Source organism: Panthera uncia, chromosome E1 (genome assembly GCF_023721935.1).
Source record: "Panthera uncia isolate 11264 chromosome E1, Puncia_PCG_1.0, whole genome shotgun sequence".
Classification (NCBI taxonomy): Eukaryota; Metazoa; Chordata; class Mammalia; order Carnivora; family Felidae; genus Panthera; species Panthera uncia.
In genome coordinates this window covers 33,676,484-33,699,588 of record NC_064814.1, presented here as the reverse complement: position 1 = coordinate 33,699,588, position 23,105 = coordinate 33,676,484, and the positions used below count along the sequence as shown (strand labels likewise).

The 23,105-nt window shown below is 56.0% G+C and overlaps 3 protein-coding genes across 11 annotated transcripts in view; 2 read left to right on the top strand and 1 right to left on the bottom strand.

The window, feature by feature from the left end:
* The window catches only part of BCAS3 (BCAS3 microtubule associated cell migration factor), a 611,080-nt gene extending 595,487 nt beyond the window's left edge, over window positions 1–15,593 (top strand). For 4 of the 8 annotated variants that reach the window (XM_049637822.1, XM_049637819.1, XM_049637820.1 and 1 more), the window contains 3 exons: window positions 2,703–2,768; window positions 11,283–11,373; window positions 14,793–14,927. In XM_049637822.1, the coding sequence (XP_049493779.1) occupies window positions 2,703–2,768; window positions 11,283–11,373; window positions 14,793–14,829 (194 nt within the window). In that variant the 3' untranslated portion in view covers window positions 14,830–14,927. Of the gene's footprint in view, window positions 1–2,702; window positions 2,769–11,282; window positions 11,374–14,792 lie in introns of all 8 variants that reach the window. The other 4 variants (XM_049637826.1, XM_049637823.1, XM_049637825.1 and 1 more) reach the window with 2 other exon arrangements.
* Window positions 1–22,476, bottom strand: part of LOC125927459 (uncharacterized) — a 49,690-nt gene extending 27,214 nt beyond the window's left edge. For both annotated transcript variants that reach the window (XM_049637848.1, XM_049637847.1), the window contains exon 1: window positions 22,037–22,476. In XM_049637848.1, coding sequence (XP_049493805.1) covers window positions 22,037–22,461 — 425 coding nt within the window. In that variant the 5' untranslated portion in view covers window positions 22,462–22,476. The remainder of the gene's footprint in view (window positions 1–22,036) is intronic.
* Window positions 22,477–22,584: 108 nt separating this feature from the next.
* The window catches only part of TBX2 (T-box transcription factor 2), a 9,916-nt gene continuing 9,395 nt past the window's right edge, over window positions 22,585–23,105 (top strand). Inside the window, exon 1 of the mRNA XM_049637855.1 lies at window positions 22,585–23,088. Coding sequence (XP_049493812.1) covers window positions 22,946–23,088 — 143 coding nt within the window. The 5' untranslated portion in view covers window positions 22,585–22,945. The remainder of the gene's footprint in view (window positions 23,089–23,105) is intronic.

The window sequence follows — 23,105 nt, the reverse complement described above, 5'->3', positions numbered from 1 at the left end:
GTCTCACTTGGTCAGAGGGTATTTCAGTGACCCCCGACCCTTTACTCAGAATAAGAGGGGATCCCCAGAAGAGGAAGGGGTCTCTCACCTTCAGGGCCTGCTCTGTCTTCCTGTCTCCCTGTTTTGCAAAGTGCCCAGGGCCCACATTCCAGCCTCGGCTCCTTTCTGTGAGATTTCAAGTCTTACCGTACTTCCTCACCTTCCTTTCCAACCTGATCTCCCCCTTGCTTGCTCACAGTAACCCCTTATTCGTATTTCTTCACCACCACCACCTTCATGCAAACAAGCTCACCTGTCAAAACCATCCCATCGTCTGCCACACATGTGCTGCTCACTCAGCTGTTAGAGTACCCTCCACCCTCCCTCTCTGCCCAGTCACTTTTTTAGACCAAACTCCGATCTCACCCCTCTGTGAAGCCCTCCCTAACTATGCAGCCAAATGCCCTTTCTCCTCTAAACTTCTGAACCACCTACTCACTGGACACTTGGCCCTGGACAAGTAGTGTATGTTGCCTTTCCCTTTAACTAGCAGTGTCTGATTTCCTTCTATGTGCCACTGGGGGAAGGCTCAGCTCTGGTGGTCCCTTCAGCTCCCTCAGCCATACTGCCCATACTGCTTGTCTTAACCTAATTCTGGTTCCTTGGACTGAGTCTGATTCATATTTGTTACCTGTAACCACCAACCTCCTCATTGCCCAGCATCCAGCACTGGGACAGGAGCCAAGCTGAGCCCCAGTGAATGTTTGTTGAATGACTGCATGGGTTTTTATGGCTCCTAAGAGGTAAATGAAAGCCAGCCAGAGCAGTGGGAAAAATTACTGTGTTTAAGACATACTTGTTAGTTTCTGGCCAGTCATCAAATCTGATTCTAGGTAGACAGCTTCTTCCTTCCTTCCTTCCTTCCTTCCTTCCTTCCTTCCTTCCTTCTTTTCTTTCTTTCTCCGTCTCTCTGTCTCTCTCTCTCTCCCCCCCCATCTCCATTCTTCCCTTTCTCCCTCTCTCCTCCTTCTCTCTGTCCCCTCTTCCTTCTCCTCCCAAGACTGCTAGAAGTCCAAGGCAGAGGCAGAACTATAATGGGAGCTTAGGGCTGAGAAGCTTCCCTGCGCATTTTTCAGTTGCCCAAAGTCTACTTTGAATTTTTTAACCAAAGCACACTGATTCCTATCAACAAGGAGGAAGTGCCAGTGTGGCTTCTTTGGTGAACATTTAGAGTCCCCTTTCCAGGATTGCCCCCAACTTGGAGGCGGGAGTCCCTGTGGAAAATGTACAGGCCTGGACAAGCGGGTGGGGAAGGGCGGCTGCGCCCCCAGATGAAGGCCCTCCTCTGGAGACATTAACATAGGTAAATGGTTAACAAAAGGGAGTATTTCTCTCTGTTCTTCCTCCTCTGCCAGAGAATTCACCTTTAACCATTGACCTCTCTGTGAGGTGTGAGATCTAAACAAAGTTGAACACAGTCATGGATCGTTAAGTACCCATCTTTCCCTCTGCTCCTGCCTCTGCCTCCTCAGAAGATGGTCTGAGGTATACGGACCACCCCCCATGTTTGATGGCTGGTAACAGAGGAGAGACACACATACACACAAACACACAAAAAATAACAGTTGGAAATGACCCTCTGACCCTTTCGGAATCCAGATCCTCACTATACCAAGAAGGCCAAGCCATGCCAATCTGATTGAACTGAACAGAATGAGACATTTCCAAGTACCTGTACCAGAATGAGTGGTCTAACCTCTGACATTTGGTGATTTCTCCTTGCCCACTTCTCTTTGAACCCCAACCCTACCCCCAGGCACCTGCGGGGCCTACTGCATAAGCATAAATTTTTTAGTTTGCTGCCAGGATCCTCCAGCACCAGGCTTCACAGACCTCCCCCAATTCCCCCAACATCTTATTTAGTATAGCTTGATAGCTTGCAATTCCACTCCTCTGTGTGCTTAATTAGGTTTGGGAAGAATCGACACCCAGGTTTTTCATTTGTGTAGGGTCACTTTTTCCATTCTGTGTCCTCCCTGTGCTCATTCTACTGGCATGTTCCCATCCTCTCTGGGGTCCAGTTGGCCGGGACCAGCATGCCGTCTCCACTTTGATGTGTACGTTGCTGCTGGCCTCAGAGGTGGGTTGGGAGAGTGCGGGCTAAGCCTGCCGGGGTCCTGCTTACATCTGGGCCTGGCTGGGTCCTCGGAAGGCTTGGAGATTCTTTGATTTCACACTTTGTTCATCCCTAAGCCACGGAAAGCTGAATATGAGTGTACAGTTCGGGACTTTGAGCGTGTTCTCCATGATCCTTCTCTCAGCAGTCCAGCCACACTGCCAAGCAGCTTTGAACTTCAGGCCTGGTTCTACCTCCGTGGACCCCGAGAGGAGGAAGAATCCTTGAGGGGCCACCCAAAGTGCTGGGTTTACCTCCACATCTTTTCCTGCCCCCAGGGCCGTGCAGCAGGCAGGAATGTGGGCACTCGGTAGGCAGCACTGGGCAGGAGGAATAGAAGGAAGGATGGCAGAGGTTTAGGCTCCTGAGAGATATAGGTAAAAGCCTGCATGTGTTCTTCCTTGGAACAGACCACAAACACCCCCTGCAGAGCTCTCAATGGTCAAACCAGATTCTGATACCTACTCTCTTTGGTTTCAGCTCTTGCTGCTCTCTCAAAGGTCCATTTCGTGATCCTCTTTAAAGAAATATTCTATTTTCAATACAGACACAGCCCTTGACGTAGCAGTAAAAAACACCACCCCCGAGAGACACGTGGCTGTGAAGTATGTTGGTATGTAACCTCCCGTATTTGCCTACGTGCAAGGCTTTGTCCCTCAAGAAGTTGCCCCTTTACCCCCTGGTGCTCAGGCTTCGGGAGGCATTGAAACAAGGGCAGGAGGTCAGCACAGACAGGAGGTACCTTCTGGCAACAGACTGGTTTGGGATGGGAAGTAGTTGCTGTTCTTCACCCAACAAGAGTTTCTTTGAGACCCTCATTCCCAGCCCCCCACTTTTAAGATGGAAGTCAAATTTTCGGATTCTGCTGTGCAGAGCAGAGAGGTCACTAGGCTCTAATGCATTTACCATTGACTGCCCCTCTTGTAGTGCGTCTATTAGTGAGTAATTTGATTTGTACCTATTCATTTGCAGTCCCTGCAGGAGCCTGGAGCTGGCCCCTAGTATAATTGGTGCTGTCTCTATTTTTACATCATTAGATTAGCCCCGACTCCTGGCCACTTGTTGTCTGCGCTTGTCTGTCCATTTATACAACCTAATGTAACACAAAATTCATTACTGATCACATTACTTTCAACTCTGAAGCCAGCCTTGTGATAAACATTTGGTTAACCCTTCCCTGCCCACAGGAGGGCTGACAGAACAAATGCACTTCCACTCGACAGGCAAATCAATATCTTAATACACCAAAGTGGAATTGCATTTCTAGATTTGTTATTCCTCCTGGAGGAGCAAATGGAAAGGCTGGTCTGAGCTAGCTGAATTGAATAATGAATAGAGCCCCGGCACCAGCAGCCAGTCTGTGAACAGAGCACAAAGGCAGACCCGGCATCCACCCCGCTTTTTCATCTGGACGGGTGGCACCACAGCAATTAACTGAGACTCGTGTTCCTCCCGCAGCCATGGAGTGTGGGTGCCAGAGCGCAGGCTGGGACAGTAGGGATCTTGGCCCCACTGTCATTCTCTTTGCTAGGCTTGGCCTAGGACAACTGGCTTAAGTTTCCTTAAAACCTTCTCCACTGATATGAAGGCACCAGACTCGGCCTTGGCACTAAAGTCACCAAGAAATTAATTAAATTCATTACTAAACGAAAGTTTACCATTTGGAAAAAGATACACAAAGTTATTCCTACTTAGAGAGAGGTCAGCAATGTTGGGATTGTGTGTGTGTGTGTGTGTGTGTGTGTGTGTGTGTGTGTACGTGTGTGCACAGGCGCACCAGTCCCCAGGATGAGCATTCTCTGGCATGGAAACACCACATGAACCTGAAAGGGTCCTAGTTCTCTGATAGAGATGATGGTGAGGACTCTAGTACAGGACCCTCTGACACAGGGTGTCAAAGAGCCCTCCACACAGCTCTGTTTAATCTAGAAGATTCTCCCCTACACCACCCTGGTTATCCCCTTTCCAGCCCCTGTTTGTCTTTGGGGCACACCCACTATAAGTCATTAGCTTGCAGGACAGCTTGTTTCAAAAGGGAAAATATCCCAACTTATAAAGAAACTCTTGTAAAGCCTATACCACAAAGATTAGAAAAATAGGCACAGAGGAAGTAGAGTGGAACCCATTACCATGAAAGTCTTAAATCCCTAAGTCTAAAACTAAAAAAGCCATAAACAGAAGATACCAGATTGGGAAGGGGAGCTAGAAAAGGCAGCCTGTTTAGGGGAATTCTGCTTGAATTCAGGGAAGTCCTGAACAGACGACTTAGGAGAGGCATCGAAGCCTCAGATTAGTGGGCCTCCTTCCTGTTGAGCAGGCCACCTTCCACCTCTGAGGACTGCACCTTGGACCCTGTTCAGAGCCTCAACATGCCAGAAACAACCAGCAATCCTGGGAGACCTGGAGATCCCAGGGATTCTTTGAGAGGGCTCAGCGCTGCTCGTGGCCTTCTCCATTCCTCCAGCATTCCCCGTGCCTCCCTCCTTTGTGTGTGGAGGAGGGCCAGGGGCAGGGTGTCGCCTTTCCGCAGTCCCTGGGCTGCAAGTTGAGAGTTAAGAGGTACAGGGGGATTGCCTCACCCTGCCTGATGGTGGGAAGCTCCATTTCCCACAGAGGGACTAGAGGGCCAAGCCAGAGACTTTGGAGACTCTCAAGAGCTTCCCACTGTGAGGAACTACAAAGGGGGGATCCTCGCCTCTAGTCAGTGAGAGGACAGGGGTGTGTCCTGGCATAGCCTGGGTAGACAGCTGCCTCCTCACCCCTACCCGGCCCAGAGCATACTAACTTTCTCAGTTGCCAGCCTGCTGCTTTGGCCTCAGCTGTTAATCGTCTCAGGTGGGTAAGTGGACCAGTGGGGGAGAGAGGCTTCGTGTAGCCCCCGCCAGCCCAGCCCCTTCAGCTCTAGAAATCAGAGCAGAGCACAGACCTCTGGTTTGCAGAATGGGACAGACCAGTGGCAGGGAGGAGAATGAGTCGGCCGGCTGGTGGGATGAGAGACTGATTTCTTAACCTTGATGGAAAGGGGGAAAGCCACATCTTACCAAACTCTTCCGCTGCATCATAGAGAATTTAATTATGTTTGGACATTTGAATGAGAACCAGATGTGGCTCTGGCCCTTCAGGCCAGCAGGGTTCAAGGAGCTGCGTCTCTCCTGTGGTCTGCAGACCCCTGTGCTGTCTCTTAGCCCTGGAGGGCTACTCTTTGGGAACCACCCTGCCTGGGAGCTCGGTGGGGTCTCCTGAGCTTCAAGGCTGGACTGTAGGTGATAGGCAGGTCAAGGCTAGGTACCAAGCACCGGTTCCACTAGAGAGTTTCCAAGCGCTGTGTCGTCCTGGTAGCCATGCTGAGTGGGCATGTTTGCAGGGCCCTCATTAGCACCCTCACCTACCCCACACGCAGACACACACACAAAGAACTCATGTCCCAGCACCTGGCGGGGCATTCTCTACCACCAAAGACACATCTCCGAACTACCCAGGCCTGAGTCTACCTTAGATGGCGTCTACCAAGGCTCGGCCCCCAAGATTGTGTGTGACCTGGAGCCAGAAAGGCCCTTCCAGGCCCTCTTGCATGGGGAGCCCTTCTCCAGGGGTCTCAGCCTGCTGAAACACCAGAGATGGCAACACTGATTTTCCAGCCAAAACACCACTGCAGTAATAGTGATCTCTTACACGTGTTCAGTGAATGTTCTGCTTCTGAGAGCCCCATCACATTCCTTTCTCTTTAGAGCCTCACACACCCAGTGAGGTTGCCAGAGCAGCCCCTCCCCACCCCCCTGACAGATGCTGAAGCAGACAAGGGGTGAAGTGACTCGCCCAGGTCATTCAGCACGTGGGCGGCAGGACTGGCGCAAGAGTGAGCCCTCCGCCTCCTACTCTTCCTTCCTGCCATCTATAGTGGGGTTCAGTGCAGAGCTGTTCCCGGAGTGTGGCTTCAGCCAGATTTACCAAATACCTCAAAAACAGGGAAACATGAGCCAGGTCCGCTCAGCCTTTGCTGTCCCCATGTAGAATAGGTTGTGACAGGGCAGGATTTAAAGTTATAGTAACATAGTGGTACTGAGAGGGTCCCTGAACATGGGATACTAGTCCAGGTGGTCTGGGTGGGGGATCCTGCTGTCTTGTGCTTTGAAGCCAAGACTTAGGAAGGCTTAGGTCATGTGGGTTTCCTGGGATTGGAGTGTGGCAGCATTTCTGGTTCAAGTCTTTCCCTACCTGGGATTGGTTGCCTCATCATGGCTATTATTTGGGGGGACCTGGGGAAAGGCTCTAGCCCCCATCCAGACCAGCACACCTTCTGGCTCATACCCCACGTACTGCCATAGCTCATCAGCTGTTCAAAGGCTGTGAAGGAACCTGGGGTCAGGCCATGAGCTGCTCTGTTGGAACTCAGATGCTCTGTTCTCCACTCTCCCAATACACACACACACACACACACACACACACACACACAGCCAGTTCCAATGGAGAGAGGGGGCACAGGATGTGGTAAGAGACTGGTCTTTTGAACATGGATCCTCCCTCCTGAGTCTTCCTCATTCCTCAGGCCTCCCTCCCCCACTCTTTCTACTTTTATTCTCCCTTCCCCAACATTCCAGCATGCTCAGCTCCTGCCACCCCCCTCTGCCTACTGGCCCCACCAGGAGTTTGTGAATCTAGCTACCTCTGTGCTTCCACGTCATGATATTAATGCCACACTGGCCTGCTGTCATGAGTAGCCTTCCTCTTTGGCTACTGGAGGGAAGGGGCAATGAGGAAGAAAGGTGATGTGCCTTTTCCCCATTTTTCCTTGACGGAGGCTGTCCGCTTGCCTAGTCTCCTCAACCATCATCCTTTCCACAACTTTCCACAACTGACCACAATCTTCCAGGAGCCAGTGGATGCCTGGGAGGATCTGAGGTCTTCCCTAGACTTCAGGTCTCCTGCACCCAAAACCCTAAGGTTATTAGGCACATGCATGGCCCCAGTGGCTAAGGGAAATAGTTTGTAATCTCCTGAGCCAAAAGCACCAGATATTTACTCTCATTGTTTGAAACTGAGGGGTGGGGGGTGGGCAGAGCAGGCCATGTGGTCCTAGCCTTGTTCTGTGGCTTTCTGGGCCTCAGTACCTGCAGGGATCAGGGACGAGAACTGGGCAAGAGGGAGAGAAAGCACATTTGTGGGAGTCCTGTGGGTTGAAAAGGACTCCAGCTAAGAAGGATGCACCTGCCTTCCCACAGGCTGTGTGCAGTCAGGTCACCAGAAGTATGTAACATCAGTGGGCCAGGGCTCTGCACTCAGCATAGGTGTGAGGCCTGGAGGCAACCAGGCCAGAATTAGCCCTGTTTCTTCTCTACTCCCAGATTCCATCAGCCCAAACCAGGACTCCTATTATCTGGATGTGGAGGGGCCATTTCATCCTCAGCTTCAAGAAGCTGCCCTACTTCCTTCTACAAGCATACCTGGAAAGGGGAGGGTGACCTGTGTCCCCCAGCCCCATCCTCCCAAGATGTCCATGCCGGTCTCTTGGCATCTCTGCCAGCCCTGCAGCCTGTTGGGTTGCCAGAGGAGGAGAGGAGCCCGACACGGCAGGGTGGGCCTGGCAGAGGGCTGGGAAGAGGGAAGGTATGGGGGAGGCAGCAGCCTCCAAGGTGGGCATTTCTGAGTGTGGAGAAAAGCAAGGCCACTTCCTTTACCTGCTACCCTTTCGTCCTCCTCAAAATTGCCACTGCTGGGGCTGGCTCCAACCCAGAGAGTGGTCTCTGACAGGGCTGTTGGGGTTTCTAGAAACATTTGTAACCAACTCCCTCTCTGTCTCTGCCTCCCTCAGCCGCACTCTGGAGGAGAGAGCAGTAGTTTCCAGACCCAGGACTGTTGTAAGACAAGCAGCCCAAAGCTGTCTTACACCGCTGCCTGGTTGGCATCCGGGTCATCTCTCTGGATTCCACCATCAGGAGGCTGCCAGTCCTGCTCAGCCCCACAGGATGCATTCAAGACCCCTACCTGCTTAACTCTTCTCTCTCTGAGTCCCAGTTTGCTTGGTCCCCAGCCTGTTGGTAGGCCGTGGCTGACCAAGTCGATTGCTTGAGGCAGACCCCATTCGGATCCATCTGCTGAACTTGGCAGCAGTCCAGTAGTCCCCTGGTCTCCTCTCCATATATCCCATCCAGAGAAGTTCTGAAAATCTCTAACTTCCCAGTCAGAGCACCACCCCCTCCTGCCCACCCCAACCTCACTTCCCAGCCAAGAAGGGGATTGGAATATTTCTGTTTGCAGACCTCCTCTGAGCCAGGCGGTGGGCAGGATAGGGCAGTTTGGCTGGCTGTTTTGGGTTCTGGGGCCACCCATGCCCCTGGGGTGCCACTGGGCCCAACCCAGGCAAGGGGCTTAACCACAGGCCCTTCTGATAGGGAAGAACGGGAAGGTGGATGCAAGAGGGAAAAATCAATGCATGTCAGCAGGGTTGGAAATTTATTTTCCAGCTTGGAAAAGGGTATTTACAAAGAGGCAAGGAGGGAAATGAAATGTGTAAACACATATCTGCCATCTTCCTCAGCGAGCCATTTCTTGATTAAAAAGAAAAAATCCTTCCCAAGCTCCAGTGGAGGGCGAGCTGCTAGGGCCCTGTTTGGCAGAGGCACCTGCTGGAGAGGGAAGACAAGAGGGACCCAGAGGATCCTGTGGACAGTCACAATCACTAATACAATTGCAACAATAATAGTAACTCACATTTGCTGGATGGAAGCTTTAAGCACTTTGTGATGCACTCTACCTGCATTGCATTATTTAATTAAATTCTTACAACCACACTATGAAACAAACATTGTTGTTCTCATGCACAGGAAACTGAGGTACAGGAGATGCTGAATAACTTGTCCAAAGTCTCCCAGGTGGCAGCAGGCCGGAGCCTGTGCTCTTAACCATTTCCCTAAACTGCCTCCCCACTCTGGCCAGACACTGCCCCTCCCCTCTTCTCAGGCCCCTGAGGCTGCGGGGTGGGGGTGGGGTGGGGATGGCGGCAGGGGGAGCCTTGTCCCCTCCCACTGCCAGAAGTGGATAGGCTGTGGGTGCAGGGTAAGACTCTGCCCTAAGGTCTAATCCTACTCCCACCAGCCTCTTGGGTGGTTAGCTTAGGACTGAGCTGTGTGGCTGCAGCCAGGGCCCAATAAAAGTGCTCTGCTAATCCCTTTAATGAGCAGCATCGTGAGGCTCTAGGTGTACAGAATAGGGCTGGCTGCTGAGCACAGCAGAGGGGCTACTGGTAGATGCTGCTGTGGTGGAGGAAGTGCCAGGGCTGCCTGGAGGCTGAACCAGGGGTCCCAGGCACCCTCTTCCCAAACACACACACACACACACACACACACACACACACACACACACACGGCACTGCCCTCATTGACCCTGCTGGATCCCAGAAACAGGCCTCCCTCTGAGTCCTGAGCCTTGAGCTCTCCACAATTACCCCCCACCTACCAGAAGCCTCAGGGGCTTCCCTCAGAGTCTCTGATTGGCCAACTGACCCACTGCCCTCCTGCCTAGAAGAGGCCTGAAGAGGGTAAAGCCCAACTGTCTTCTCGACCTGAAGTCGGGAGACTTCACTCCCAACCTTCTACTGGGATCCCCTGCCCACCTGGGCTTCCCCAGCTCCCCGCAAGTCTCACCTAGTACCTGTCCTCAGTGTTTTGCCCCCTCCCAGGGAATGGGGGAACAAAGACCATGGCATTTAGCGGGGACCTTTGCAAAGGGGCTGCAGTATCCTCCTGTGGGATGAGGGAGTAAACTACCACAGAGACTCCCTCATTCTGCACGGCCCAACCCCGGGTGGGCCGACATTTGCAGCCAGCCAGGCTCCTGCCTCCTCACACAGACTAACCGTGACTCCTCCCTAGGTCTCCTTTGCATACATGCCCAGGTAGCAGAGTAGCTCTCTCTGACAAGGGCAGCCACCTCCCTGCCCCCTTTGACACCTTTGCATTTTGCCAGACTCCAGGTGGAATGGGAGCAACAAGAGGCTTGAGCATTCCCTTTCCTTCACTTATTTTGCGAGAGCCCAGGCACCTCCCTTGTAGTCGCTGCTCATCCCATTGTGCCCCTATCCCCCATGACTTGCCCATCCTGGTCATGGAATCAAGGGGCATCTGTGGATAGCAGGCCCATTCTCCAATAAGAGCCAGTATGGGAATGGGTGGGCACAGCCAGCGGTGGGCATTGGGACCCAGTCGGTGATGCCTGGAGTTGCCAACATCTCCATCCTGGGGCCAAACCGGCACCAGTTCTCTCTCAGGGAGACTGTATACCTAGAGCCGGTGGCCTCCTACTCTTCCTTGGTTTTGCCGTCTGTAAGATGGGGAGACAACCACCCAACTCCCAGGCATACAGGGTCGCTGGAGGATGTGAGGGCACAATAAGTTATCTTCTCTCTCAGTCCAGCAACTGGTCTGGGAACTATTCCTCATCCCCTACTGTGCTTTGAGGCCAGGGGAGCAACCTCTCTTAGAGCTGGCATTTTCCCACTGGCCAGAATCTGCATTCTTCTAAGCAGAGAGGCTGCTGGGAGTGATTTCTTAGCCACCACCACCCCCCGCTCGACAGAGCCCGCAGCTCCCCTCTGCGGCCCTGGCAGGTAGCTGGTGGACTCTCCCCACAAGCTCACCTCAACTTCGGCAGAGCTGCCCAGAACTGGGGACTTGGGAATGGGGAAGGAGGACAGCAGCCCAGAGGCTGGGCCCCTGAGTCAAAAGGTCTGGAGGTGTCCCCCAGAACTCTGCAGCCTGCCTTTGTCTCCTCTCCCTCTAGCAACCTGCCCACATGGGGTATCTCCTGGCACCCTTCTCTCCCCTTCCCACAGCTGCCCTCATGCTCTGTGTGCAGCTCCTCTCTCCCCACCCCCCCATGCTGAAGGGGGTCTCCACTCTGTCACACCAGTTCCAAATCTGGGACCCTGAAGACTGACCGGTCCTCACCCCCCTACACGTGCATGTCACTACCCTCCTTGACTGCAGGACTTTGCTGCAAGCCTGCCCTCCTCCCAGCGTGACACCCCACACCTCCTTACTCCTCCTCCACCTGCTTGCAGAGATCAGTGTACTTCTCAATCGTTGTCCATATCTTTTCCAAAAAGATTCCTCAATGCTTTTCTTTTCAAAAGGGAAAAAAAAAGGAAAAAAAAAACAATGCCAACAGCCCAGCGTCCGTGAGCAACCCAACAGTAACAAAGCAGGTGTTCGGGATGGAGGAAGGTAAGGCCACACATTTCCATTTGCCGCTTGCTCCTAGGGCTGGGCGGCCGGGGTAACTCGAAGGTGGGGGAACCTGTGTGCAGCCCTCCTCCACTTGCTCTTCCACACACACTCATTGCCCTGTCTCAGTGAGAAGAGAAAAGGGGGTTGACGGAAGGCGTATGGAAAAGTGCCCAGGTCCAGCCTGGCTCTGGTTCTTTCACTGATAGTCCGTACTTGAGAAGAAGCTCCCGACTCCCCTTCCCACATCATTCATTCAAGAAATGTTTTCTGAGCACCAACTCTTTTCCAGGCCCAATGGTTGGCGTCAGGGATACAGAGATAAGGCACAGACCCAGCCCCTGAGAGGCTTTCCCCATGGATGGGGACACACAGTGTGAACAGATGGTGCACAGAGTGTTAGAGGGCCTGGGGCAGAAGGAAGTACAGAGCACAGTGGGGCCTGGCCAGCTCTGCAGGACAGCAGGACAGGCTCACGGAGGAGTAGACACATGTGCTAACCTTTGGAAGATGAGTAGGTGTTCTGGGGGCCTGGGGAGCCTGGGAAGGGTTTTTCAGTCAAAGGAAATTGCAACAGCACAGACCCAGGGGCCTGAGGCAACTTGGAGAGATCCCAAAACTGCACAAGTTCATTACTTTGGTTCTTCAAATCCAATAATGAGTGGCATTGGTGAGGTGGGGTCTCAGGGGCAGGTCATGAAAGGTCATTTTTGTAGTGCTGAGTTTAGGCCTTATCCTGAGGACTATTGGGAGTGATAAAGGTTTTTAAGCAGAGAAAAAGCGAGATGAGGCTTGTGCTGTAGACAAGCCATTCTGGCTTTGGTAAGTGGGATGGACAGCGGGTGCTGGAGGTTAGGAGGCCAGTAGGGAGTTCTTGAAATTATCTAGGTGGGAAGTGCAGGCCTAACCAGGCAGCGGCAGCATGAGTGGAGAGGAGGGATGAGGCTGGAGGAGATCGACTGGGCAGAGCTTGACCACCCGGGATCGGGGGGCAGGGGAGAAGCCTGCCCACTACCATCGTACCCCAGGCCTAACTGGTGAAGAGAAAATGGGAGCCAGGCAGGTCAGGCTACATCTGGCCCCCTCAGAATGGCAAACTCATAAGTCCCTTTGGCAACGGTCCCTGCACTGTCACATGATGGGATGAGGTGTGAGTGGGACCCCTGGAGCGGCCAGTGCCAAGAGGCAGTGGGGGTGCTGTGCTTGGTCCTGGGCTCCAGTCTCCTCAGTTTCCTTGGCAGCGTGGATGTGTCAGAACTTTGCATCAAGAGCTCTGGGCCTGTCCCCCAGCTCTGGAAGGGGGCCAGCCTTCCCTATACTAGTGGCCATTCCTGCTCCTTCATCTGGGGCTTTCTTGCTTAGGCTTGGTGTCCAGATCCTAAGGAAGCCCCTGCTTTCCTTGCTACTGCGGGTGCTCCTCTCTCCTGCCCTCCTGGCCCTGCCATTAGCGCCCCCTAGTGCCACGATGGCCGTGCATGAGGGCAAGGGTCTCTGAAATCCAATGGGGCCTCAGAGATCCCCCACACGCTCCTTGGCTTGCTTGTGGGCAAAGAAGGGAACAAAGGAAGCTTTCTTGGAGTCTGATACTTCCATGCAGAAATTCCAGGGTCTATTCTTTGCTTTCCCATCCTGTCCCTCTCTTGGCACATGGTCTGTACTCCCAAGTTAGGGTGAGACCAGAGAACGAGTAGGGAAGACAGAGCTCATGCAGTAGTCACCTGCCTTGTTTTCTGTCCATATGTAGATAACTCTTGATGTATCCCAGGGCCCCTGGCCCAACAGGGAAGCCAGTGCGTCTTGGAGACTGGGACCATCATCGGGCCCACAGCCCCCTCCTTCCGCTGCCCCCTATCTGCTGAGAGGTTCCAGTGTCCAGTGCACCCTTCCAGCCTGGACCCGGGCCCCAGACATGTCTGTACAGCCTGAGGGCCCCTCTCGCCCAGGTACAGGTGCCTGCTCTGAAGGCACACTCTCCCACCCCATTCTGTGGTGGCTGCGGGGTAGCCTCTGTGCTTTGGGGTGACCTATAAAGAGTGGGAGTCAGTGGTTAGTGCCTGGATGGCTGCTGGTGGCCAGCCCAAGAGTAAAGTCCATGACTCATTCCCTAACCAAAACTAGCTGTGCTGCGTGTGTATGATGGCAGGGGGCCTGGGAGCAGGTACAAGCTGGAGATAAAGGTCTCAAGCCAGACCAGACAAGTATAACATTCAAGCACACCTTGCTGTTCCAAGTGGCAGCTTTGGGGTCCTGAGCTCCCGGGGTGGACGGTTAAGATCCTCTCAGTCCCAGGCAAGTGTACCTTGGAAGAAGAGAAATTGCAGGTCACCACATCTTGGCTTGGGGTAGACTCCCAGGGTCTTCCCAGGTATGTGTGTGCCCGCACCTCAGAGCCCACTATGAGGGACTGAAAGGGGATAGGAACTAGCCGCTTGCAAAAAAACCAAGGTGTAATTCCTTCTTCCTTTCATTCAGCACGCAAAGAAATCTATTTCCACCCCACCTGCTCCAGTCCCTATCTTAAGTCAAGAGATGGCGGTGGGGACAGTTAAGGTGCCCACCACTCAATGAGATAGGGCCAGTTGCCCTATCTAAGATGGCAGCATGGCTGTGCTGGGGCCAGGGAAAGGGCAGTAGAAGGGGTTGGAGCCTCCCTGCCTACTTCCCAGGGCAACCCTGAGCAAGTACATTCTGAGGGGCCTCCAGGACACTTGAGGGATAAGAGAGAGGAAGGAAGGAAGGAAGGAAGGAAGGAAGGAAGGAAGGAAGGCAGGAAGGAGATACTGCAGGCAAGTAGGGACCTTCCCTCCATTGGAATAGGCCCCTCTCAAACCAGGCATTCCCTCCTGCAGGGAAACAGGACACTTTCCAGGAGGTGCCAAAGATGAGCCAAGGCCTGGCCAGCAGGCAGATTGGATGGGTCAGAATACGTGAGCAAGTGAGTTGCTAAGCCAGGGTGGAAGCTCTGGGTAACAGGCAGGGCCAGGGAGGAGAGGTAGGGACAGATCAGGCAGGAAAGCTGCAGTCCTTGCTGTGGTCTATCTTTTCTCCTGCCTAACCAGTAGATCCAGGACCGGAGCCACTTACGGAATTGGGGAGCATGCTGGCTGAGCATGAGTATGTGTGCAGGTGTGGGCACACGTCCCGTGTATGGCAGTGTGGTCCAGACAAATCAGCAGGGTGGCCATACTTCTGGCCCAAAGGGGTTCCCACAGTGAGGGAAAGACTGTGGCCTAAAACTGGAGTCTGCTAGCCAAGGGAGCTTCTCCCTCCTTCGGCTGAGCTCCCTGTGACCTGAGCTGCTGCCTGGTGCATCTGGGGAGCAGGTGGAGATCCCCCTCCAGGCAGACAGCCTGGCCCAGGGTGTGCCCCTCCCCCCAGACCCACTCTGACCAGGCCTGGTCCTCTCCTCTGTCTTGCAGAACTACAGCGAGAGGGAAGCATCGAGACTCTGAGTAACAGCTCAGGCTCCACCAGCGGCAGCATCCCAAGAAACTTTGATGGCTACCGATCTCCACTGCCTACCAACGAGAGTCAGCCGCTCAGCCTCTTCCCTACTGGCTTCCCGTAGTACCAGCAACCTGCTTCTGACTGGCCGGCCCACTCACCTGCTGGGGGGAGGGGGAGAAGCCCCCCTCTTGGTCCTACCCTTCAGTCTCTGCTCCTCTTTCACCAACCACCTTCCCCAAGCTTAGTGACAACAGCCACCCACCCTCCCTGGATGGAGAAGAGACCCTTCTCCAAAGCACCTTGGCACACTCTGACCTCTGTCCCCCATCAGTGGGGCTGTGGCTGAAAAAGACTCTGCAGAAGTTCCGTCCCCTCCTCTGCACATGATGTCCTGCATTGGATCCGCTTTTGTATTTTCTAACCATACCCACAGGGGGCTTGGGAGGAGAGAGAGTGGATGGCCCGCCTGGGCATTTTGACCCTGAGCAGACAGCTGTAGCCCACTCCTGGCTATGATATGCACTGCCCAGTTTCCCTTGGCCAACCTCCCTTTGGCACAGGGTAAACTGAGGCCCAGAGTATCAGGGAAGGAGGAAGGAAGGAGAAGCACCCCCCTTCCTCTTTTCTTTCCCCTTTGGCTCATGGGAAGGATTTGTCTTTTTTGTCTGTAAGCCCTTTTACCCTGGTCCTGTACTGTTGAGTGAAGGAAACCGTGGTTACCAAGACCCTGTCAAAAAGTGCACGTCTTGTCCAATAAATCACGCTGCAATTGGTGTCTATCCCTGAGTTGCTGGGGTCAGGGTCCTCTCCAAGCACCGAGCAGAGTCCTGTGGGCCTGACCATGTGTCCCTGCTTCCAGCACCCCCTGCCTTGATGATACGAGCAATTGATTGGAGAGTCAGTGCAGGGGTAAGAAGGAGGAAAATATTTGCTCTGCAATTTGGGTAGGGCCTGATTTAAATTTATTCTCCAAATTTCTTGCCTGTTACCAGAGCAGGTAGTTCTGGAGGCACCACAGGCCTGGAGCCTCCCTGGCTGTGGCAGTCAGGGCCAGTCAGGTCCTCGACATGGGCTAAGGGAGGACTGCTGGAGGAAAGACCCTAACCTTATCTTTAAGGCGGGAACTTTGTAATTGCTTCTTTTTTCGAACTCAGAAGGTGAAAAGTTAGGTGTAGGTAGGTCTCTTGAAACCTGGCTGGAACCTTGGATGACAGGTTCCTGATTTTGTTCCCCTATCTCTTCCCAATTCTGGACCTAAAGTGAATGGCAGAAAGGAGACAGGAACAGCGGGAGCAAAAAGGGGTGTTGAGCATGAAGGAGACTAATGCTAGCCCTTGTTCCCCTCTTCCCTGAGAACCCAGAAAAGCCTGGGAGGTTTGAAGGAAACCCACTGAGCCAGGTGTGGTTTGGGGTAAAGTTTAATGTAATAGTTGCAGATGAGTTGAATTCACAAACAAGCAGGGATCCCCATGCAACCATCCAGCCAGAACTGGAGCAGCATCTAGAGCCTCTGCTCCTTTCACATGCATCCCATCCAGTCCTCACAACTGAAAAGAGACTTCATCCTCAGTTCCCTCCACTGGGTCAGCTGGGCATCTTGGGAGAAGCGGGACCTGAATCAAACTAGGCTCTGTAGGCTGAGTAGATGGCCTTCCATAGGGTGGCTTAAGCCAGTCCCTCCTGTCTGGGGACTGCAAGGTGAGAAATCACATGCCCTAGAGAGGCATGGCTGGGAACATAAGGAGGTCTGGGCACAGCCAGTGGGGGCTGTCAGACTAGAGCAGCTTTTCACCATTTCAGCTGAATCAGAGACACTGATGTGTCTGGCACATCCCCAACCCCCAGCCAGAGCAGTGTTTCAGTCAAAAAGGGACGGCGAAAGAGGTGCCACCAGGCTGCCAGTGCATACTATCTATTGCTTGGCTCCCTGGGGATGGGTCCAGAGCTCTAGGAAAGGTGAGCCTCTCTGAATCCACGTGGGTTTATGGATGGGGCAAATATGGGGAGCTCTCTCCAACCATTCAGGGAACCGGCTGGCAGCTTAGAGTCAGGAGTCCTCCCTGGCTCAGCCCTTTCCCTCCAGGGGGTGCAAAACATCTGTGGCCTCCTCTAGTCAGGGAAAGTGGTGGGTGTAGGGCTGGACTTGCCGGCTGAGCTTGCAGGACAATCTGGTTATTCATCTGCTCACAGCCAGGGCAACTCTTTGAGTATGTGGGGGAAGGGGAAGGATAAGAGAGGCCAGATAAGCTGGCCCCATGGCGGCTGCCACAGAGCTCAGGTTATCAGAGAGGCCTTGGGCCTGGCCCCTGGCTAATTGGGGAGGTTATGGACCCTGCCACAGCCTGTAATCAGCTGGAAGTGAGATCTGGGCCCCCGGGTGGGGGACCTCACTGCCCACTGGCCCTGGAGCAGCCAGCCTCCTATCCTCTAGAGATAACACCAAGGGCAATCTCCCACCTCACCCCCCAGAAGCCCAGCAGACCTCCATGATGGCATTACTTACCTAGGAGGCCATTAGAACAGGCATCTAATTGTGGCCTGACCGAGTGACCTTGAGGAAGCCATGTGATCTCCCTGATTCTCACAGTGCTACCTGCTCAACGGGCAAATTACCATGGACTTTCTCTCAGTTTGAAAAAATATCTTCATGGTCTGTGAGGAGCCTGATGGGAGTTGGGGTGGCAGCTCAAGGAGGGAGGGCACTGTCTGGGATTGATCTGAGAAAAGGCCCAGTGGTCCCAAGGCAAATTCAGGCACACAAGCACTCTGCCAAACAGTATCAGCTCTGGAAGCAAGCAGAGGCCAGAGCAGGCAGCTGCCAGTCTGGGATTGGAAATGGTTTCTCAGGTGCTCATTTTTCTGCTGTTCACAGATCAGAGAATTTCTAAACTAGAAAGTACTTAAGAGAGCACTGTTTGGTCCTCATTTTGCAGATGAGAAGCCTGAGCCCCAGAGAAGGCCCTGGCCTTGCCCACGGTTACAAAGTCACACAGCTAGTCTGACCTCTGTCTGCTCCTTACTGCCTCACATGCCCTGGCTGGTTCCCTTACAGGGCCAGATTCTGCACTGGCCTGCACCCCCGCACAATCCAAGACTCTGATCCCACTCACCCCCATCCCATACTCCTGAGAGCTTTCAGACCCAGCCCCTGGCTTTGAAGCTGCTCCCTGTCCCTGTGTAACTTGGAAAGGCAGCCCCTTCCTACAGACCTAGAGCTGGAAACTCTAGCGGCAACGGGAGAAAGCATCTGGTATATCTTGTATTCAAAGCAAGAGCCCAGCCTGAGGGTGGGTCTCCGAAGTCTCAGTATTGTCTTGCTGTAGAAGTAGGGGTAGCTATCAGGACAGCAATGACATCACCAGCTTCTAAGGAGTGGATGGAGCCTTGCTCTCTTTTAAGGTCCCAAGGTCCCATCCCAGCTCTGCCACTGGTAGCCATGTGGCTTTGGGTAAATTACTGCACCTCTGGGCTTCAGGGTCCTCATTTGTAAAATGGGGGCAGAGGTACAAGCCCTGCCAAGAGGAAGAGCTGGGCTGAAGCAAGCAAAAGGGAAGTTGCAGGTCAAAAAAGGCAAACGGTTGGTTTGAGGCCCAGAGACTGCCCAGACAGGCCAGGTAGCTCTACCTCGGGAGAGGGAGGGCCGGTGCGGCACAGCTGGAGCCCAGATTGTAGTGCGCAGCCCCCCGGACGCTTCGCCGCCCGGCTCCCTGGGAAAGTTTCTTGAAAGCAAATCCAGATCCTGGTGAGCGCTGGCAGACCAGCCCCGCCCTTCTCTCGCAGGTGGGCTGGTCCTAGGGGTCCTTCCTGCGATTTGCCCCCTCTCTCAAGCGCCACCGGAGCGTGGCCTGTTCGCGCTGCCGTGATCCCAAGCACCCACACCCACCATTTCACAATTGTGTGCGTCCACGCACACTCAGGTTCACAGAGGTGCACCTCACTTTTGCCGACCCGCCGCTCCGAAGCGGACAGCGGCGACCAAGACTCCAGAGCAGCTAATAGTCTGGAGCCCCTAGGGTTACGGGGTGCCGAAAACTCTGGGGAAGTCGTCCAAAGTTCAGAGGGGACGCGCCCTGGGTTGCCGGCCCACTGACCTCCCCCTCGCCCTCGCCCTCGGGTGTAGAACGACACCCTTCAAAGACAGGTCTGTCCTGGACCAGAGCGGCCAGGCGGGACCTCGGCTTCGCATTAGCCTGAAAGACTGGGGACTGGGCCACACAGGCCGTGGCTGCTCAGGCACTTCCCGGAACCTACCCGGAAAAAAAGTGGCCCCGCGCCTTTCCTGGCGCAAGGCCGGGGCCATAACGCGGGCCTGGAAAAGGTCGCGCCTCCCGCTCTCCCCACGCCCCCCAAACCATCCCAGCCACTTGGCCCGACCCTGCGCGGGGTAATTGGGTCGGGAGGGAGGCGTCGGGCGGGCGGCGACTCCAGAGAGACTGTGCGCCTGTCAGCAGCAATTTGTCTAAGTGGACGGGACAGGCCCGGCCGCTGTGGGCCAGGGTCATCGAGGCCGCGGCCCCCACCCCAGCCAGACCCGGGACCGCGGGGGAGCCGGGCCCGGCCTCTAAACCGGGCTGGCTGGCGCCAAGACTCCGGGAGGCGCGGGTCGGTCCGGGAAGCGGGAATGGGAAGCAACTCTGTGTCTCCCCGCGCCCCACCACCACACACACATACACACGCTACACGCCAAGACGGGGACAGGCGCCCAGTGGCACCTCCACTGCTGGTCACACGCATAGGCCACACACATCACCTGAGCTTAGCCCGGGCACACTCATTTCCTTAGTACTCTTCTCATGACAGCCCCCAGCTACGTCGCACGACGCAGGTCCCCACTCGACCACTAAGCCATCCACGCGGGCGCACGCGAATCCACGCCCGGTCACACAGACCAAAGACACCAGCGAGGCCCAACCCGGAGCAGGTCCCATCAGTGGCCCTTAACCACGCGAAATGTTACGGGGCCAAGGACAGACGGGCAGCCCAGCGAGGCTCAGGACCAAGGAACCACACCTCCCAGGCCTTCCCAGCCCGATTTCCTGGTTGCAGGAAGCGTGGAGCGTACTGAGGGCGCGCAACCACCCGCCAGAGGCGGGGAGGCCCGCGCCCGTCCGACGCCCGAGCCCAGGACTGCCTGGGAGAGGGAGGGGCGGCTGAGCGCGCGTCCCCCGCCCGTCTGCGGGGCCCGACCGATGCGAAGTGACAGGGGCCGGAGCTTTGTTGTGGAGCCTCGGCCGCCTGGCGCCAGCCGCCCCCGCCCGTGCCCTCCCCTCTCCAGCCCCGGGCGGCTTGCGAGGCGCCCCCCGGGGCCTCTTAAAGAGACACGAACTCTCAGCCCCGGGGACCACCCCCCCAAGAGGCGCCTGTTCCCGGGAAGGGGAAGTGGGGTAGACCCAGGTGGGGGAGGGGCCGAGCAGGAGCTGGGAACCTCTAGGCGCCGCTCCGAGGCCTCTTGGGCCTCCCCTGCGTGGGTTTTCGAGGAGGCAAGGATATCCCTCGCTGGAGAGTATGGCTGGGGGGGGGGGGGTGTAGATTCAGAATCTTGAGGGCAGCTGTAGCCGGACCTCGGGGTGGTTGCGGGACAGCAAGGCCGGGCAGACGACTGGGGCCTGACTGGAAAGAGCCTGTGACCGCGGGAGGGCAGGTCCGTGACCCAGTGGCTGTGGCCAGCTGGGATCGTGGTCCCCAAATGCAGCCGCTGCACCGTCGCCGGGTTTCTTCGGCAAACAACCCAGGCCAGCGTGTTTCTCGAACTCTCCGGGCCTTGGAACTCTGGACCAGCTACGGATCTTTCCCGGGAAAATGTCCGAATTGCATACAATTAGGTGTACACACATTCTTACGAGTAGGAAAGTATGCGTACACGCACGAGTTTGCAAATGTATTCACGTATTCCCAGGCCCGCACCCGGATTCCCGGCTAAGGAACGCTGCCCTTTTATCTGGTCACCTCACTGACTGCGCAAACCTGCCCACACATGTCCCTCCCTGAGGGGCCATATCCCGCCCAAATGGAGCCGGCAGGACTTTGCCTATGCAAAGCTGCAACGGATCCTGCCACATCTTCGCAGACTGCGCAAAGCGGAGTCAAAGATTCGTTCCGGACAGAGAGGAGGCACTACAAGAAGAGCAGGGTTTTGAAGGAAAACTCTGTGGGGGCGGCGGTCATTTGCGAGCTGGGTAAAGGAGCTTTGAGGGCTCCGGGACTGGCCTGGAAAAGTAGAAAAAAGGTCGCGGAGGCCAAACCACTCCGGCCGGTCCTGAACCCGCACTCCTTCGACTTAGCAGGCTTTACATGCCAGGTCCACGTGTGCAGCGACAAGGTGCCCTGCGACTTGGTGTGCGTAGTGGACGGCCAGTGTTGCCTGGATCACTGTTGGATGTGGGCTGTACACACCTACCACGCGGGCACAGGGCCCGCGCCGGCGGAACTCACCCTCACTTGTATTGGTTGTGCGGGCAGGAGTGTCACCTATGTGCAGTACGTGGTCCTTCTTATCCTTCGGAACGCGACCACCAGGAATCAGTCTGAGTGTCAGCGCCCCAGCCCGATTCACGGCAGGTGTGTGACGGCTTCACTCTCTGGGCACACTCCTTAAGTTGCCACTCGCGCCGCGCACAGTGGGCACCACCATACAGAGCGCACAACACACACACACACCCACCCATGTGGCAGAGGGGGGGAATACTGGGGCTGGTGAAGAACGAAGACTGCCGATAGTCGGGGTGGGGATGGATTCAACCACAGGTGAGTGCAAACATTCCGACCCCCGTACTCGTTTCTCTGCACTACTGAACTTGGGAGACTAGCGCTTCGGAGAGCCGGAAACAAACTCTAGGAATGTGGCCGAGAGCGGAGAAAGGATGCCACTGTTTAGGATGAGGGAGACTTGTGTCTCCGGTACCGGATACGACGAAAATTCGTTGCGAGGGTCAAGAATCTGGGGACCGGGATCAGCCGTCCAGCTCGGCAAACGATGCGCTCACCTTCCTAGCCCCGAGGACCCGGCTCTCCCGGCCGTCGGATGTCTCAGGGCTGGATGCAGGAGGCAGGATACTGGGCTGAGTTCAGGGCTCGCCCAGAATTCCAAGTTCCTCCTGAGTCTTCCTGTGAGGGGGAGGCGCGGACTGGGGGGTCCCCGCGTTTCCCGAGTACAAGGCCGCATCCCACTCCCTCCCATGCCGGCCCCACCGAAGGGCTCTACCACCGCTCCACTCACCGGCTCCCGCCACCTGGGTTCCTCTCCAGGACCTCGGCCGCCCTCGCCTCCCGACTCGCCCGCCCACCGGCCTCTCTTTCCAGTTCCCTCCGGAGTGCAGGGGCCCCGGGCGGCGCCTCCGCCGAGAGCGGGGTCGGAGGCCAAGCTGGGGCGCGGGCCAGAGCGGCTGAGCCGCCGGGCGAGGGAGAACGAGGGCGCCCCCTCTCCTCACGGGGCCATGTCAATGCTTTGCACTTGGAGCCGGCGTGCGGCTGGGGGGTCCTTCCCCAGGGCCTTGGGACCCGGGCGCCCCCCGCCTCAGGCCCTTTCGGCGGGTCGGGTCGGCCCGCCGCTCTTTCCCGTCCGGGCGCAGGCAGCCGCGGGCGCGGGCGGTGGGGTGGGGGCCGGGGCAGGGGGAGGGGTCTCGGGGCCCGCTTGCCCGTCATTGGTTAATATTTTATTCTGTTGACATGTTTTCTTACTGCTGAGGCTTCCGACACCTTCTCCCCGGCCCCCCCTCCCGGCCGGAGTTTGGCTAGAGCTGTCAAAACCCCGCCCCCGGAGACCCACAATTGGTCCAAAAAGCGTAAAATCAGCAATCAAGGGGGGCCTGGCTCGTTAGCGCAGGGGATCCGAGCAGGGCAGGACATGTGAGATAGTCACAGTTTTCCAGAGATCACGACAAGATCTAACCAGTCGCGCGTGGTCCCCGGCGCCGGAGCGGGCCAGCCCAGCCCAGCGCAGAGCCCCCGCCACCCCCGCGCCCAGAGCCCCGCGCCCCTCGCCGTGCCTCGGACGGAGAGCCGGGAGGAGCCGCCGCTGCGCTTGCCACCCGGGTCGCCCTTCCTCCGCGCGCGCCGCCGCCCGGGCCGGGGGTCCGAGCCGCGCGCCCCCGGCCCCGGCCCCTGGGCGCCTGGGCCGGATGTCCCGATGAGAGAGCCGGCGCTGGCGGCCAGCGCCATGGCTTACCACCCGTTCCACGCGCCACGGCCGGCCGACTTCCCCATGTCCGCCTTCCTGGCGGCGGCGCAGCCCTCCTTCTTCCCGGCGCTCGCACTGCCGCCCGGCGCGCTGGCCAAGCCGCTGCCCG